This window comes from Grammomys surdaster, unplaced genomic scaffold (assembly GCF_004785775.1).
Source record: "Grammomys surdaster isolate TR1022 unplaced genomic scaffold, NIH_TR_1.0 61, whole genome shotgun sequence".
Taxonomy (NCBI): Eukaryota; Metazoa; Chordata; class Mammalia; order Rodentia; family Muridae; genus Grammomys; species Grammomys surdaster.
In genome coordinates, this window is record NW_021604563.1 from 17,093,319 (window position 1) to 17,111,497 (window position 18,179).

Below are 18,179 nucleotides of genomic sequence, written 5' to 3' on the forward strand. Positions count from 1 at the left end.
GTGTGGACTAGGTTTTTTTAGGGACCATTTATTTATAAGTAAATAAATAGATCTTTTGTTCAATTTCACTATAACCATGAACAATTTCTTATATGGTACCTTGCTTCCCTCAGCAACTGTGATAATAGTCCTTACATCTCCAAAATAATTTTTGAATATAAACAAACCAAAAAATGTGTTCACTTCTTTTAAGCCTACAATGGTTTCCTACTAGAATCTTCTAAGACTCCATCCCTTATCAGTCCTACTAACTCATTGTCTCACAACAGGTTATTTTATCTCAGATTATTTGTATTTATAGGTTTCCTTTCTTTGTTATTAATTTCATATCCTTAATATGGATATTCTTTATCCACGTATCCAGTTATTTAATCAAGAGCACCAAAGTTTTCTAGAATAATACTAGATGCTTTTCTTCTAACACTCATTACTCAAAAGCACAACAGGTGATCTTACTAGATATGTAAAACTGTAGTCACTACAACTAAATTCAAATTAATAAGATCCCTAGGTGAACCTTATAAATTGTGGAGCACTGGTCTAATATATGAAGTTAAGAGGTTTCTTCTGCTGCTAATGGGCTCTAAAGAATCATTCAATTGGCAAAATTTGAATGCATATGGCAATATGAATCCTGTTAAATAAAAACTATTGGAAAATAGCGAATTATTTTATGCTTATTTTCAGTAACAACTTCCAAATAATTGAATCAATACTTTTTAAGTGTATATTGGGAAAATAAATATTCTCATTTCTCTGAACTCATGTAAATAGTTTAAAAATTTTTAGTTTCCTTTCTGATAGTCAATCTCAGGTCTTAAAATGAGGACCTTTATTTATAACATTTCATCATGGTTTTATCAAATGATACCTATTTTTGAGGAATAAACATGATGTAATCATGACTGTTTAAATCCATAACTCACATTAACACAAAAAAATTCAACAAGATATTTTTAATGATCAAACTGCCTAAGAGAAACTTTAAATGAAAAGTCTTTAATGTGGAATTTAAATTACAGCAGAACTTTAAATAAACTTATAAAACTTTGAAGTGCAATAAATGCTTTTTATTGTATGCTCATTTCGATGAGTAACATTTAGAAATAATAAGTCCACATAACAGTAACAATCTTATTTTACAGCGTGTACATCATTTACAGCCACATAACACACAAGTTTAGTAGATTTTCCAAATTTAGTATTCTGAAGTTAAGAAAGATAAAAAATTTATTTTCAAGTAACAGATTCTTATCTGGTGCAAAAACAGAAAAGTGAATATTACTTAAAACACAAAGCCACAATATAGCATGAAGTAAAATTACAATTATGCTGAACAGCTGAATATAAACTAAATTAGGGCAACTAAAACTTAAAAGTACACATCATATGCATTACATTTATGAACAGGATTTTCATTAAAATTCCCTACACCAGGTTTTAATATTAAGCGCCATTTTGATTTGCAGCATGCTAACACAAAGCGTTGTTAAGGGATGCATATTTTAAATTTATACACTGTAAACTGAATACCCACCTCCAAACTTATTGGCAGCATATTGTTCTGTTAAATACTGCATAAATACCACCTCATTGAAACTTTATGTTAAGAATATGGTATATAGATTTTAAAAATTAATTTTTTCAATAATGGCATAAAATTGCACCTTTAAACATTAGAGCAAGTAAGACTTGAACAGTCGTACTTATTAAAACTGCCCTAAAAATTCTAAATATTTAAGAAAACTGTTCTCTCAGTTTAACATTTAGATTATAAGAAACATAATGTTGACTTTTTAACATACTTGCACCCATTTTAGCCACATTTGACTCAAATACACTTTTATCATATATGCCATACTGAATCTACTTGAACATCAAAACTGGAACTTTTTATTTCTTATATTTCACTTCAGTTTTTAGCACAGAATGCTATGTCTTAAACGTCATATTTTATGATAAAATATCAACAACTCTGAAGTTCTTTTTTTTTTAAAAACTAGGACTGAATCAATGTAACTTGTTTTTTTCAGAGTGTGATTCCTTGTAACAAATACACAAAACATTTGCCATTTCTGGAATCCAATGTCCAGGTACAATAAATGGTTCAATGACTAAGTGACTGATGGATGACTGCATTTTCTTTCCCCACCCTATTTCGAAAATTGCATAAAAGTGAGGCTGCTTGCTACAGCAAAGCATTTCTAAATCAATTATGTATTCTCCTTTCAGAAACACTTATCTCTAGTGTGATCAATCAAATATGGTGTCTTAACTCTCCCCCTCAGTAGTTTAGTTATGCATATAATACTGTTAAATACAGTTAAGTTCCTCTGCAACCATCCTATGGTACTTCTTAAATTCTTTAGGTATTTTCAAAGGGCTATGAGATTGCCTTTCTAGTCCAAATATTTAAGGATCTTTAATACAAAGAATGTAAATTTATGACTTAATATCAATCTTTGAAACCAGATAAAACAGTGAGATTTTCTTCCCAAATAGTGTATTTCATTTTGTAAATAATTTATTTCCTTATATAGATCTTACTATATAAGAGTCTCCTTGTGGTGCCTCATTATATGCTGGTTTTTTTCTGATGGTCTTCGGAATCCCTTCTTGCAGAATTCACACCTGTGTGGATAGTCTTTCGTATGTATTGAAATCACATGTCGTTTGAAGCCAGATGCATCTGTGGTGCTGTATTCACAATATTCACATTGGTAAATCTTCCTTCCGGTATGAGTCTTCATGTGCTTTTTCAGCTCATTCTGTTGTCTGAATCCTCTCTTGCACCTTTTACACTTCAATGACTGATCCTTAGTATGAACTGAAAGGATATGACCACTAAGAATAAATGGATCTGATGTTTTAAAGTCACAATGCCTACACTGATGAATCTTCCTACCCTTATGAATATCACTATGTTTTTTAAGCTCTGAAGGACGATGAAAACCTTTATCACAGACTTCACATTTGTGAGGAAAGTCCTTGGTATGGACAGATATGATGTGCCGCTTAAGGTCACTTGAGTTGGTGCTCTTATGATCACAATGAGGACATTGGTGTGTTTTATGTCCTTGAAATAAATCCAGATGTCGTTGAAGCTCTCTCTCATCACCAAATGCTTGAGGACAATGCTCACATTTATATGGCAAGTTGCTACCATGCTTAGACTTAATGTGAGTTTTCAGGTTTGATTGATCTGCACACCTGAACGCACAATACCGACACTGATATGGCTTCTCACCAGTATGGGTTCTCATATGTTTCTTGAGTTCAGAAGGATGACGAAAACCCTTTCCACACTCAACACAAACATGAGGAAAACTCTTGCTATGAACAGCCAGCAAATGTCTATTTAACAGTCCTTGTTCAGCAGTTTCATAATCACAGTACTTGCACTTGTGCATCTTCGGTTCCTTGTCTCTTAAAATGAGTTTATTTGAACTCAGTGGACTAGCTTCTCTGTATCTTCGAGTGTATTCTGTAAATTCATGGGTTTTATCAACTTTGTTTATGAGCTTATGGCTTTCTAAGTGGTTATGGAAACTCACTTTCTTGTTAGTTGTAAAGTCACAATCTGTACACTGATATTTCTTTCTCATCAAATGATCAGGATGATTCTTCATGTGTCTTTTTAAGAATCCCCTGGATTTAAACTTTTTTGTGCAAATATGGCAAGGGTATACTGTCAAGGGCTGTCCATCAGGACCTATTATAACAGCTGGAAGGGGGGAAAAGGAAATCATGATCACACTTCTTTAAAAAATTTTGTAAGACAGTTTCTTGAAACTAGCTAAAATTTACTATGTGGAAATACTATTTGAATAAAAGCCTTATATAATAAAAATGCATACTACAAAATTTTTGTAGTAAAGTTGCTTACTGAATAATAAGTGGCTCTCTAGACTACTCATCTATGGCATGAAATACAAAAAAAGAATCAAGCATCTTTATAATTAAATGCATCTGAAGATTGTCTTTAAAATATCTTTGAATAAGGAGAAAATATGCCCTTTTAAAGCATCAATCACATCACTGTTAAAATATAATTATCAGGGCTGGAGAAATACCTTAATGATTAAAAATACTTGATGTTCTTGCAAAGGATCTTAGTGTGGTTTTTGACACCCATGTCAGGCAGTTCACAACTACCTGTAACTGGCCTCCACAAACATACACACACACAGACACACACGCACGCACACATACACAAAACCTGACTTAAAGTAAATCTTAATATATATGTAATTATCTACATAATATACAGGGTTATACAGGGGTATAACTATTACGCAAACATTGATTTTTTCCTCCTTGTATTAGATAAAATTACATATAAAATTACTATACTATTCATAAAACAGAAATATCTTACCTGTTTGCCACTGCCTTGTTTCTCCCCTTCTCCTCTTCTTGATTTTTTGTTTAAGTACTTTATTTGTGTTCATGCTATCACAAATTTGAAGGTACTGTGCTGCTGTAGTGCTTCTGTTTTCTAATGCTGAGTCAAAAGTGTTTCCTGAAAACAAATAGAAAAAAACCTGTTCAACTGCATATATTTATATTTGGGAGGTTTTGGTAGTTGAATGACTTCAGGTGACACTGCTAAATTATGGTGTTAAATTTCACAAAGTATACACATTTTCTCACTAGTTCTCAATTAATTTAATTCATATTCTCTTATGTACATGCAAGCACATTGGTATGATAGTATACAACTTAAGTTATTTCAACATGACCATCCTAAAGGAGTAACTAGTAAGATTAACATAAGAAACATTATTTTAAGAACGTATACAAATTTATGGAATCAAACCAACTTTTCATTTAAGTAGAGCCTGATAAAATTGAAGGAATTTGGCAAGGAATATATCTAACTAAGTTAGTCAATATATGTAAATGAATTTTAAACCAGCATCATGGCTACTGTGACAAGGGATCACATCCAAAGGCCTTCTAGGATCTGTGATCCAGCTGGAATGGCACACCTTTAATCCTTATTGCTCAAATACAGACGTGCCCTTAGTACACACCTTTCATCTCTAACAAGGAAGGTAAGGTTAGCTGTAGAAAGAAGCAACCACATTTAAGAGTGAGGGGCAGACAAAGTGATGAATCAGAGAAAGTTTTGAGACAGAGTCAGAGATAGAATATTTCCAACTCTCAGGAGAATCGGGCAAAAAAGAGAGGCTACTTAAAAGAATAGCACAGGAAAGAGAGGCAATTTAAGAGAGACAAGCAGAGAGATAGGGAGAGGAAGCAGCTTTACTAGGACACTCTTACAGAGATGGGTGGTAGGTGAAGACAGAAGGAGCCAAAGAATAAGGAGCCAGAAGATTAGAATAGATTGCCAGAGTTAGGTTGAGAGTCTGGAATTAAAATGGACATGACAAGTAATTTGCTGCCATTTCAATGTGACCAGTGTATACAAAATAAAGTCTTTAATAAAACAAGTTCTTGAAAGTCTATCCTATCATATAATTACATTGTGGTAGTTTGAAAGAGCATGGCCTTCACAGGCTAGTATGTTTGAATGTTTGGTTTTCAGTTAGTGAACTGTTTGGGAAGGATTAGGAGCCTTGTTGGAGGTGTGTGGCCTTATAGGAGAATGTGGGAGTAGGCTTTGAGGCTTCAAAACCCCACCCTAAATGCAGCTTCTCTCTGCTGACCTGCCTGCCTGTAGATCAGGATGTTCAGTTGTCATCCCCAAGCCTGCTTGCCTATTTGCCTGCTGTCATGTTTCCTGCCATGATGATAATGGAATAACTCTCTGAAACTATAAACAAGTCCCCAATTAAATGCTTTCTTTAATAAGAATTGTCTTGACCACAGCTCTTCACAACAATAGAACAAGAACTAAGACACACATTAATATTTTAAATCTATAAAATCGTCAGACTAGCATATATGCTGTGATATATGTGTGTTTATTTGTATTAAACCTACATTTTAGAGTCAAACTATACAATGAAAGAAACAATAATTATATAATTTGTCATGAAAAAAAGTCTCCTTTAAGGAAAATAAACCAATCTATCACAGAATAACACTAAAGTGTATTAAACTAAAAATGTTATTAAGCTGGGACATGGATTTATGATATATACATGTTAGATTTGATCATAGAAATTAAGACAGTTTTAATCCAAGACTGACATTAATGATTGATTGACATGAACACTTACTCATTTTCTCTTCAAGTATTTAATATAATTTTTTTCTATAGTAACCTTTTATTTCCCATGTGGTAAATTGTCTGATACTTGTATCATTAGGAAAATTCAAAATGGATTTCATTCACAAATTAATAAACATTGTACGTAAATGTTGGTTGTTAAGAGGCAAATTCTTATATAAGTTCTATAATAGGTAAAGTACAACAAATTTGTCTAGAATCATAATCTAAATAGTTTTTACTTATCATGTAGTACATTTAATTTGTCTCCTACACAATGCTCTCTCACCTGTTGCTTGACAATCTTCATACCTTCGGGCAACTCGTCTTTCATCTATAAAAAAGGACTAGTTATAAATTGATATACTGCCTACAGAACTACTACCAGATTATATTTTAATTTATAAAGTTTTACTTTTACCACCAATTTCTCAATAAAATACACTTGCTATTGAAAACTTCCAAAAATTAAATAATCCTCTCCACTGAAAATAGGGACTATTATCTGCCTCCTTAGAATTAGTAATATCTAGCACAGTTTTACACCTTAAATGAAAACTGAGTAGCTATTTCTGCAAAATATCCTTAGCAGTGACGATGTTCAAATACATGCATGACTACTGAATGAATGAAACTTTGAGAGAACTTTAAATAAATTAATGCATTGTACACTGGAACCTTGGAAAATGTAAGCTACATAAAAATAATGAAATTAACAAAAGAAATAATGGGGTAAAAAAAACTTAATGAATTAACATACATTCTAAAAAATGTAATTTTTCCCAGAACTTCAATTTTATTATTTGTGTGTCAACAATTGAAATATATTTTTGTAAAAGAAGATAAATTTTTTAAAGGTCACTCCTATTTTAGGAAAATTAAATATTTTATGTTGCTCATTTACACAGGTAGGATTTAGAACATATTCTAACAAAATGCATTAAGCAAGGTTTAGTGGTATAAGATATGTGATAAAAAGTCATGTAAAGTAACTGGTGATGAATCAATTCACTGCAGAATATTTTATTCAATTAGCCAACATAGTGTGGCATTATAATACAGAATATTTAATTGCTCAAAGGCATAGTCAATACATACTTTATGTACTTAGGTAAAAATACTAGTGTCCTACCATATGATGCAGGATAGACAACAGGGGAACCTGCTTTATTATCATCAGAGTTCTCAAGCTGAATCTCAAGGAGAGTTCTTTCCTCTTCCCCTATAATGACTTCCATGTACAGTTCATTTGGTATTTCAGCATAACCTAAATTTTGGAAATAATTACTTGTTTATAATCTCAAGTATTTAATAAATGGGCAAAAATTCCAAACAACTTAAATCTTTAGGTTTTGAAGATTTCATATTACTTGATTTCAAATGTATAAATTTAAATTAAGTTTATATTCAATGTTTTTTGGAAATTAGTGCTTCTAAAAACCAAATTTTCCCCAAATTATTAGTGTCCTATATTAAAAATGAGTCCCATAAAAATGGCTTCTTTGTTTTTCTTTATGAGACAAGGCCTTGCTTTGCAGCCAAAGCTGATCTAAAACTTGCAATCCTATTGCTTTAGCCTTCTGTGTCCTGGAATTACAGCCATGCACCATCATGCCTGGCTCTGAAAATGACTTTTAAATTTATAAGACATCTATGCTTGAAGAGGGTATTATAACACATAATGCACTGGAAACTTATAAAAAGGGTGTTATTCCATAAATTTTCCTGATATTTTTTTGAAACTCAGAAAGTATTTTCAATATAATATAGAGTAAGAAATGCTTTCCCATACTATTTTGATAGTACTATTAGTATAATGATTAATAATCAATATACTAGTCATTGAATAAACTTTTAGAAATAATTATAATCATATGATTATACATATATAGTACATAAATATAAATATAAAATGCTGTTGTTCAAGAATTAGTAGACATTCTTCAAGAAGCTAGACTTTTAAGTATACTACTAAGAGAACAAAACTATTTAAAGATAATAGTATTGGGGTTTAAAATATTTAAACATAAAGGGAAAATTTATATACTTTTGTGAAAAAATATTTCTATTTAATGTCATAAATATAACATCAAATTTAATTTATGCTTTTTCTACAATTCAAAAACATGTTATCTTCTATTTATTATAAAAGAAATACATAAAAACAATTGAGGAAAGGTATCTTCTTGTTTCTCCTCTTTAATAGCCACAGATGCTGGTCTAAGTTTTCTATGTTCTTATCTAATTATGGCATTAGATAACCCTATACCTCAGTTTCCCATAACCTATCATGCCTCTTATTTAATTAATGAGTTAAAAATTTAAGATTTAAGATGAAAGCAACATTACTTAAATAAATGTTTTTGTTCCCTAGCAGCAAATGTTTTGATAGTTTCATCTGTGATATGGAGGTAGATTTCAGCTCTCTATGGTTGCTAGAGAAAGACATGAAGAATAGTTATTAGAGTGCAGCATAAATAGAACATAGCACTATCAAGATAATTCTGTGACAAAAAAAAAGGCTCTTGCCCTTGTGTGATAAAATAGTGTTTTGTCAGCATGGCAAGGAAACAGATACAATCTGAGACAAGACTGAATAATGAGATGAAGACAATGTAGAAAAAGAATAAAATGTCTTGAAAAATAAACAAAAAGCATGAAAAATGACAAAAGAAAGCAAATATGAATAGGATATTTTACCTTGTGATCCTGAGTCCCAGGAAACAATTATCCAACAACAGCATAATATCCTAGCAGAATGGCTTGTATAAATACTTACCCACCCAATTTTTCAGTGACAGGAGATCAACCAATTAGCCCTTTCACTGCTAAATCCAGATAGGCCAAAAGTGCTTACTGCCATGTAGAGGAAACATTGGGCAGTAGAGTTAGACAAGTGCTCAAGTTCTAGTGTTGTAACAGTCTTGGGCAACTTATTTTCCCTGAGGATTTACTTGTCTTATAAAAAAGGAATAATACTTTCTACCTCAGAGATTAACTATTAAAATGAAATGAAACTTAACAGATCTAAATATTTTTAAATTTATGCCTATGTGTTTGTATGACTGTGTGAATTTATGTGTACTATACGTGTCTATAATATACATTTAATATATGATTTGATTTCTATGTATTTTGAACTTCATTACAACAAAACTATAAACTCTTCATCTCTTTGTAACATATTATTTGAGAGATATTGTTCATGTATTCTTATCTGAGTAATATATTGGTTCAGGAATGTCTAAAAGGACCCATATTTGCAAGAACAGGCTTATTGTTTTTAACTTAGCTGTCATCCAGTACATCTATGGTTGTTATCAATTGCTTTCAAAGTTGTGTTATTGCTTCTTATAAATCATTATAAGCCTTTTATCTTACTGATATCATCCTCTTCTTGGGAAGAATCTTTCACTGCCATGTAAACCATTTTCTCTCGCTGCATTCGGCTCTGGTCAAGCACTCCAGCTACAGAATGTCCACTGGTGTATTCACTCTCTGTGACAATTTCTGTCCCACCTTAAAAATTAAAACACATATACACTAAAAATGTATCATGGAATAAATCCCTGAATTAGTGAGGATATACAGGGTATATAAATATTCTAACAAACTTCAAAGTGTCATTAAAATACTCATATAAATTATACCTTAAACACTCATCACTCGTAAAAGTTATATCACATTTATATGACAAGCACAATAAAAAATTTCATATATATTTACCCATTCATTTCTCATAAAAACCTTATTATATCATTGTCATATGGCCACCATACAGATGAAGAAACAAGGTAGTAGGAAAACATACAAGTTATTGAAGGTTGTTTTTTTTTTCAGTTAAGTGCTAGAAGTAGGTTTAAAATCCAAAATACCTTCCTCTATCATCAATGCTTTTATACATCCATCATAATCCTTATTCTGATACAAATTATTTTCATTTGTTTCAAAACTTTCTGCCATAATAGTTTCATAGTGGAAAAAAATCTGAGTGACATTTTCCAAATTCCCACTTTATATGTATATATTCATATACAGTTTTAAAGATACACTATGAACATTTTTGTCTCTTTAGAATTTTAGAATAATCCCCATGAAAGATAAGAATTCTAATTTCTCTTATATCATGAAATTAAAATAATTTTATACCTATTTCAACATCATCTTCAGCCTCTGCTTTAAATATATATACTTTTATCACTTCTGAACCAAATCCATCTTCTTTAACATCTTCTTGTGAACCATCACTACCGATTTTTAATGGTGTGTTCCCCATATGCTCTAACTTCTCTCCCACATCATCCACTGCAAAATATAAAGGAAACTATTTCAGTAAAAGTACTACTGACATTTAATGAGTATTAGGCATAATGACAAAATAATGTTTTAAACAACTACCTGCTATATTCCCTTAGTGATCTATTTTGAAGTCACTAAAAATGGTATGTTTCATGGAAAAATAATACTCAACATCAGCTATAACAGGATCAAAATTACATTAAAATATTTTTAAAAATATTAACATTACCCAAACCATGTTTCTGTGCAAGAAGCATTGAAATTTAATATAGCAAACATATATTTATGTAGGCCATATTTCTTGAATATAACTTGTGATTTTGGAAGTTTATGAATATCTATTCACTACAGTTCATATACACTACTCCTGTGATATTCATGTGATTCTTAAAACTGCAGAGAATGCAATTTTAATATAAATATAAGTGGTGACTTCAAATACTGTGTCTTTGCTTTTTTAATGTGATGTTTTTATATTCACTGAATCATCAAGCTATCTAGTTAGGTATTTGCTTCACATGCAACTAAGATATGAAGCATAGACTATATTTTAAATAAAATCCTATCACTAAGATCAGTAACAGAAAAAATACATGCCATAAGTTCACATAAACAAATCTCAAATTAAAAAGCAGTTGTTTCTAAAGCCAATTAATGAATCAAACATATTATTTTAAATGATAAAAAAGTCTAAATGATTTTAGTAAAAAAAATACTTAATAAATCACCAAGAAAATATTATCTGAAAGTTCAAATTTCTTTTGAAGTATTTGAAGAAAACACAAAATTTATATATACTTGGCTTTAAAAGTATAAATGAAAATACTTAGCTTCATGGCATTTTTTCCTTATGAAAAACCTGGTGCTTCAGAGCATATAGAAAAGTAATACAAAAAGATGAAGCAACCATATTTGAGACTATCACTAAAGATTTTCATGTACATACACAATCTTATTCTGTTCTATAGTCTCTGAGGATGAGATGGCATGTCACATGAAAACTATACATGAACTATGAAATATATACTCTATTAAATAATCTTGTAATAACCATAAGTCATATTCAAGCAATATAGCCTCTGTAAATATTGTCTCTAGCATTTTAATTTAAATCTTGTTCCTATAAAAACTAAAGCATAATCTAAAGCAAAATCATGCTATTACATATTTCAGAATACCATACTTGAACCATAAAATACTGAAGCTCTTGAATAAATCTAACAATTTTAAAACTATAAAAAATAAAATGCATTGAGGAGCTATAATCTTGGTACTTAAAAATTTATGGAGATCTAAATAAGTCAAAGTATATATTTTACCTAGTTCAGTTTCACCTTTGATGTGTCATAAAAAATGTTGTTTTGCCCATATGAAATGGAAAACAAGACATTTCACAAATTATTTTAACTCTGAAAGGCTTTTTTACTTTGTTTAAATATAAATGATTCCATTCTATTTAAAAGTTTGAATATTCTATTGCCAATGAAGGCTAGCACTTAACTGATACAAGAATGATCTAAATATTTCCATCTCACTATAGCTCCTAATCATATTGTTACACTTTTAGCAATTCTGGGGTGACAATGTCATGAATTAAGATGATGAAATATATTTTATTGTTTAATGGTTTTTTCATATATATATATTTATTTTATATATAAAATAAATCAAATGAGATAACAGAAATATTAAAACAAACAAAATATTAAGGAAAAAGAAGTTTCTCATTCATCAACTTTAAAAGTGTTTATAAAATAATGTCAAAAGGTCCAAATACAAAGCTGACAATAAAATACTCTCACTTAATAAATACTTCATTACTACACGCAAATAGGTTAAGTAGACATATTTCCATCTAGATCACACTAATTTAAAATTATAATTGAAATGTAAGGTCCATGTAATAAAATAGATTTTGGGGGTAATTCTAAACTATCCACCACAATTTTAGCTTTAAATATTCAAATTATAGTTAATATGCCCTCACTGCTTTTTCTGTAGGCATTTTTTCTTATTTTACCTCTGCTTTTAAAAAAGCTTCATACTTTAATGTATTCACTGTTTTCTGCTAAGCTTAAGCATCTCAGAATGAGCAATTTTTAAATGTATGGAACAACTGAATTTGTTCTATATTTTCATCTAATAAATAATAGATATTTTTAAAATGGGTGTATACTTTGAAGAGTTTAGCTTTACCAATATTTATTTTATATTATTAGTTATAGAAACTATAACATTTACAAAGCTTCACTAGGAAACTAAATGACTTAATAAATTCGCAAATATTTTTCTTCCTATTTTGATCAAGGACATAGAGCTATTTCTATGTAGCACAAGCAGGCCTAGAGCTTGCAAACTTCCTACCTTGTCTCTCTAGTAGTGAGATTATAGAAATGTACCTTGACTATAGGAATAGCATTACTTTTCAATGTCTGTTCTTAATAGAAATAAAAAGTAAATAAAATTCGAGCTTAATTTTTTGCTTATCTTAAGGCATATTCCACCATATTGATTCTTGACCCACTTTTAAGTGAGCAATATAACACCCCTAAAAAATTCTTTTAGAATTAAAGACAACATAAGTAAGGTACACTGTTTGGCAGCACTGAAAAGGCTGGAAGGTTTTTTTTGTGATTTTTGTAGATCACTGGCACAATTTGATTAAAATTCCATTTTATCAGAATATACAGTGTAATACTAATCTTAAAATTTTTATTTAAAATGTAATTACATCATTTCCTTCCTGCTTCTTATGCTTCCATATGTAACCTCACACACCTAATAAATTAATGACCTCCTTTTTAAAGCCACATAGGCTTTTGAATTTGGCCGTTTTTATGGTACATCAATAAAATTATGCTGTATTATATAACTATGCAGTATACTAATATAATATTGTGATTAAACAATAAGCAAAAATCTCTTTTATAATGCAGAAAGTGAGAAAAATTAAAATCATACTTAAATTTCTCAGGTATATAGCCAAGAGAAGTCAAAATATTTACCCCCAGAAAAATTTGTACACACTTTTCCTATCATCCTTATTCATACTAATTAAGAAGTAGAAACCATAAAAGTATACATCAACTGATGAACTAGTGAACTAAGTTAGTTTACATGTATAATAGAATATCATTTAGTAATAACATCAATGCCACACATGATCAATACTATGATATGGATGACCTTAGAGAAACATAAAGAAGTCAGAAAGCAGTGGTCACAAATTACATGATTCCATTCACATGAAGTATATAAATAAAATAGGCAAAATTTATATACCAGATTTACTGTTGCCTGAGAATGAATAGAGTAGGGATTAACTTCAAGAGCTTATCAGGTTTAATTTTGTCATAATTAAAACCTTTTAAATTGAAGTGGTAATGAACAAACAATTTAAATCTTTAGATGAGGGAATTTTGTAGTATATAAGTTCTATCTTGGTAGTTATATTTTTAATGATGCAAAGATGTCAACATTTTTCTTTTATTATTAAAATTTGTGAGGTTTGAACGGTATTTTCCTACATGAATTCACTTTCTTAAGCAAAAAGTCTTAGTTACATTATTGTGCATCATTATAAAGGAGATTCCTTATTCCAGTGAAGCTTTTCACAAAGGAAAAAATCACCCATAAATGTCTTAAATATATTAAATTTTTAAAAAGTAGTTCAACTGGAATATTAGACAAACACAGTTACTGTATATTAATTCCAAAGCTACTTATCACAAATGGACAATGTTAGATGTGTGGTAGGATAAAGAAGGTGTAAGCTTTAGTTTGAATATGGACTGAATTTAGATGCAGAGAAAAGCAATTCTGTAACTATAAAGCCTATCCTAACAAGATCTAAAAGTACCCTAAGAGGAAGCTAGAATCTGTTAAGACTTCAACTTCAACCCTTAAATATCTTGGAAAGTCTATACTTTGAGGCCAAAAAGTAAAGGACATCTTGTTTTAAAATGGATTTTGTTCATAGAAATTTGTTCTATAATTCTTGAAAGACTCAATGGCCACTGGACACCAAAAGGTAATGAAATGAAGATTTAAAAGAAGAGAAAAAAATATTGAGAGTGTAAGTATAACTATTAAAAACAGTCAAAATGTGGAAAAAATTTGAGTAGTCAGACCTTAGATATTTTCTATGATTTATATACAAAATATTTTTCTGAAAAGATTTTTTTCAATTGGACTTAGAAGCACATACATGGACTCCCTGAACTTGAGGGTATATGTATGAAAATCTAAATGTTCATGAATAATATAAGTACTTAGTTTTTGCTTATTTGTATACATAACATATAATTTTATTAGTATATACTAATTTTACAAAGTAATATATTTCACAACATTTCCATATATGTATATAATGTATTTTGATCATATTTACACCCTCAAGCACTTTTAGTAGTGTTAGATATTTACTGGCAAAGTATTTCCAGACTGGCCTTGATAGCATATACATACAATCTTAGTGCTGTCAACACAGAATCAAGAGTTCATAGGATTCATAGGACCAGAAGTTCAAGGGTAATCTTGGGTACCTGACAACTTTAAGGCCAGCTTGCACTATGTGAAACTGCCTCAAAAAAAAAAAAACATCAATGGAATAGAATTGAAGACTCAGAAATAAAACCACACACTCACGAACATTTGATCTTTGACAAAGAAGCCAAAAATATACAATCAAAAAAAGAAAGTATCTTCAATAAATAGAGTTGGCCTAACTGGTAGTCAGCATGTAGAAAAAATGAAAATAGACCCATATTTGTTACCTTGCACAAAGCTTAATTTCAAGTGGATCGAGGATCTTAACATAAAACCACATATACTGGATCTAATAGATGAGAAAGAAGGTGGGAAAGAGCCTCGAATTCACTGGTATAGTGGGGGTGGGGGGATTTCCTGAACAGAACACCAATGGCTCAGGCTCTAAGATCAAGAATTGAGAAACAGGACCTGATAAAACTAATCTTTTCTATTTGTAGCATGATTCCTTCAAAATTTATGAAGAACATATCCACTCCTTTTGCACAGGCCTATGTGCATGTGTACATCTGCATTCACATGTGCTGAGGAGGGATTGCATTCAAGGCAAGTGCTCTACTAGAAGGACTCCCTCCTTTTATAAACATAAAAACATGAAGTTTTGCCTGACAGTGCTGGCGCACACCTTTAATCCCAGCACTTGGGAGGCAGAGGCAGGCGGATTTCTGAGTTCGAGAGTTTGAGGCTAGCCTGGTCTACAGAGTGAGTTCCAGGACAGCTAGGACTACACAGTGAAACCCTGTCTCGAAACACCAAAAAAAAAAAAACCAAAACATGAAGTTTTTATTATTTTTGATAGTTTGTCTGGCAAATCTATCACCCAAAATGATAATAAAGTATTTCTACATTATTCTTTCAAATGGAATACTGTAAAGACTACAAAGCAGTCTGAGGTAAATGCATCAAATAGTTTTGCATATACTATACATAATCATTCAAGCAGAATAAACATGAATCTAGAAAGAATAATAGGACACAAACTAAGTTTATGCTTTAACAAATATTTTTAAAATTCATATAACCTATATCTAAATATATTATGCTTAGGTTCTCATGTAAATGCTTATCGACAATACCAGCACCTGTTATGTTTTTTAAAAGCACAGACAACATAATTTACTACTCATTTTGAAATTATATAATTTATCATTAAAATTTTGTATTAGTTAGCCAGGCAGTGGTGGTGCACGCCTTTGATCCCAGCACTTGGGAGGCAGAGGCAGGAGGATTTCTGAGTTCGAGGCCAGCCTGGTCTACAGAGTGAGTTCCAGGACAGCCAGGACTACACAGAGAAACCCTGTCTCGAAAACAAACAAACAAACAAACAAACAAAATTGTATTAGTTAATATTTCTGTTGATCCTTTCAAATATATACTTCTATTCTACGACATTAATTGACTTCCACTTTACTCTGGTATGCAATTTCAGAGTATATTAAAAATATAGGTAAACCCAAAAAGTATCTCAATACAACAGCTTTGAAATTATTTTCAAAAAGATTTTTCTATTACTGCTATTGAATCTATCTTTGATCTCAGAATACCTTTCTGTATTATAGAAATTAATATATCAAGCAATTGATCTTATGTTTCACTTACAAGATATCATTAAGTAGTCTTCAGAAGTGCTCTTGACATCATCATCATCATCATCTTCAGTTTTTATGGTAACAGTAGAACCAGGAACACCACCAGCTGCTTGAATCACAGTTTCTGTATCTGAATTAGTTACAAGAACTTCTTCTGATACCATTGTGGGAGAGTCAACACCTGAAACACAATCTTGGACCACATGTCCCAAATGTCCATCAGGACCAGAAACAAGATCAGCCACAAAAACCTGCTCAGGTACCCTAACGGTTTCTGTAATTAGCTCAGAAGTCAAGATATGATCTCCATCATCTTCCTCCAAATCTTCTTCAATGGCAACATCAGCTTCAAGAACAGCTTCAGGAACAATCACCCCTTCTGTTACTACATCAGTTTCTGTAATAATATCAGGCCCATGGACAACTTCAGCTGCAAGGCCATGATCGAGAGTTATCCCATCATCTGTGACAACATCAGAAACTAATACAGCTTCAGGAACTGAAACTACAATATGGTCTCCATCGATATGTGCAGTACCAGCCATTCCAGCCACTACAATACAAACAATTATTCAAAAAAAGGTAAAGTTATTTTATTAATAAAGTATTATGTTTAATTAATATCTTCTTACATAAAATAGTTTAAATATGTACTAGATATCTTGATTAAAAATTTAAAAGCATTGTTGATAACTGTACTAAAAATATCATCACTATTTTGAATAGGGCTAGATGTCAGTGTAAAAAAGCCAAAAAAAATTAACCTAAGTAAAGATGTTAAAAGAAATTTGTCCTTTAAAAGCAAAAATGTCAAAATGAGAAATCACTATACTCTAATTAAAATAACTAAAATAAAATCCAAGCTTGTAAAGAGAGAGAAAATATGTCTCGTACATGTTCAGGGAAATGCAAAATGTTAACAGCCATTCAGAAAAATAGTTTTTGACAGTTTCTGACAAAACTAATCATTCATTGTCTATACAAACCAACAATTGCAAATAGAGTATTTCTCCCCAGAAAATGTAAAACATGTTTACACAAAAACAACACTTAAATATTCACAATAGTTCATAATAGCTATTATTTATAATAGTAGAAAATAAACATTATCCAAATATCAATCCATCAGCAGATAAATGTTTGGTTAAATCAACACTGCCACATCCTTCCACAGAATTTATTACTCAGTGATAAATACAAGTAAGGTGCTGATACAACCAACAACCAGAAAAAAAAATCTCTATAAATTTATCCTAACTTGGACCTGCTACTCAAAATGAAGAAAATAAATGACAGATGTTAGCCTTTCCCTAAAAAATTTACTTAAGTCACCACTTCAAAGGCCAGGGGAACATTAAAAAAGAGATGGTGAGAGAGTTAGATGTACATAAGATCCAAAGCTAAGGTGAACTGTTACAAATAGCATTACCTAGACTGTTGTAATCCTTAACTCTCATAACCTCTATTGGACTCACATAAGACCAGCCAGTGTCAACAATCAGTCAAAGAAGGGAGAACTGCTCTTGGGGATCTATCCTCTACCTCTTATCTATTGGGTAGGTATA

General features: G+C 30.9%; 1 protein-coding gene across 3 annotated transcripts in view; it reads right to left on the reverse strand.

The window, feature by feature from the left end:
* Positions 1-1,048: 1,048 nt before the first annotated feature.
* Positions 1,049-18,179, reverse strand: part of Znf711 (zinc finger protein 711) — a 31,081-nt gene continuing 13,950 nt past the window's right edge. Inside the window, exons 3-9 of one of the 3 annotated variants that reach the window (XM_028784296.1) lie at positions 16,625-17,167; positions 10,328-10,483; positions 9,560-9,697; positions 7,311-7,445; positions 6,468-6,512; positions 4,379-4,522; positions 1,049-3,724 (exon numbers count right to left, since the gene is read on the reverse strand). In XM_028784296.1, coding sequence (XP_028640129.1) covers positions 2,547-3,724; positions 4,379-4,522; positions 6,468-6,512; positions 7,311-7,445; positions 9,560-9,697; positions 10,328-10,483; positions 16,625-17,167 — 2,339 coding nt within the window. In that variant the 3' untranslated portion in view covers positions 1,049-2,546. Of the gene's footprint in view, positions 3,725-4,378; positions 4,523-6,467; positions 6,526-7,299; positions 7,446-9,558; positions 9,698-10,327; positions 10,484-16,624; positions 17,168-18,179 lie in introns of all 3 variants that reach the window. The other 2 variants (XM_028784258.1, XM_028784334.1) reach the window with 2 other exon arrangements.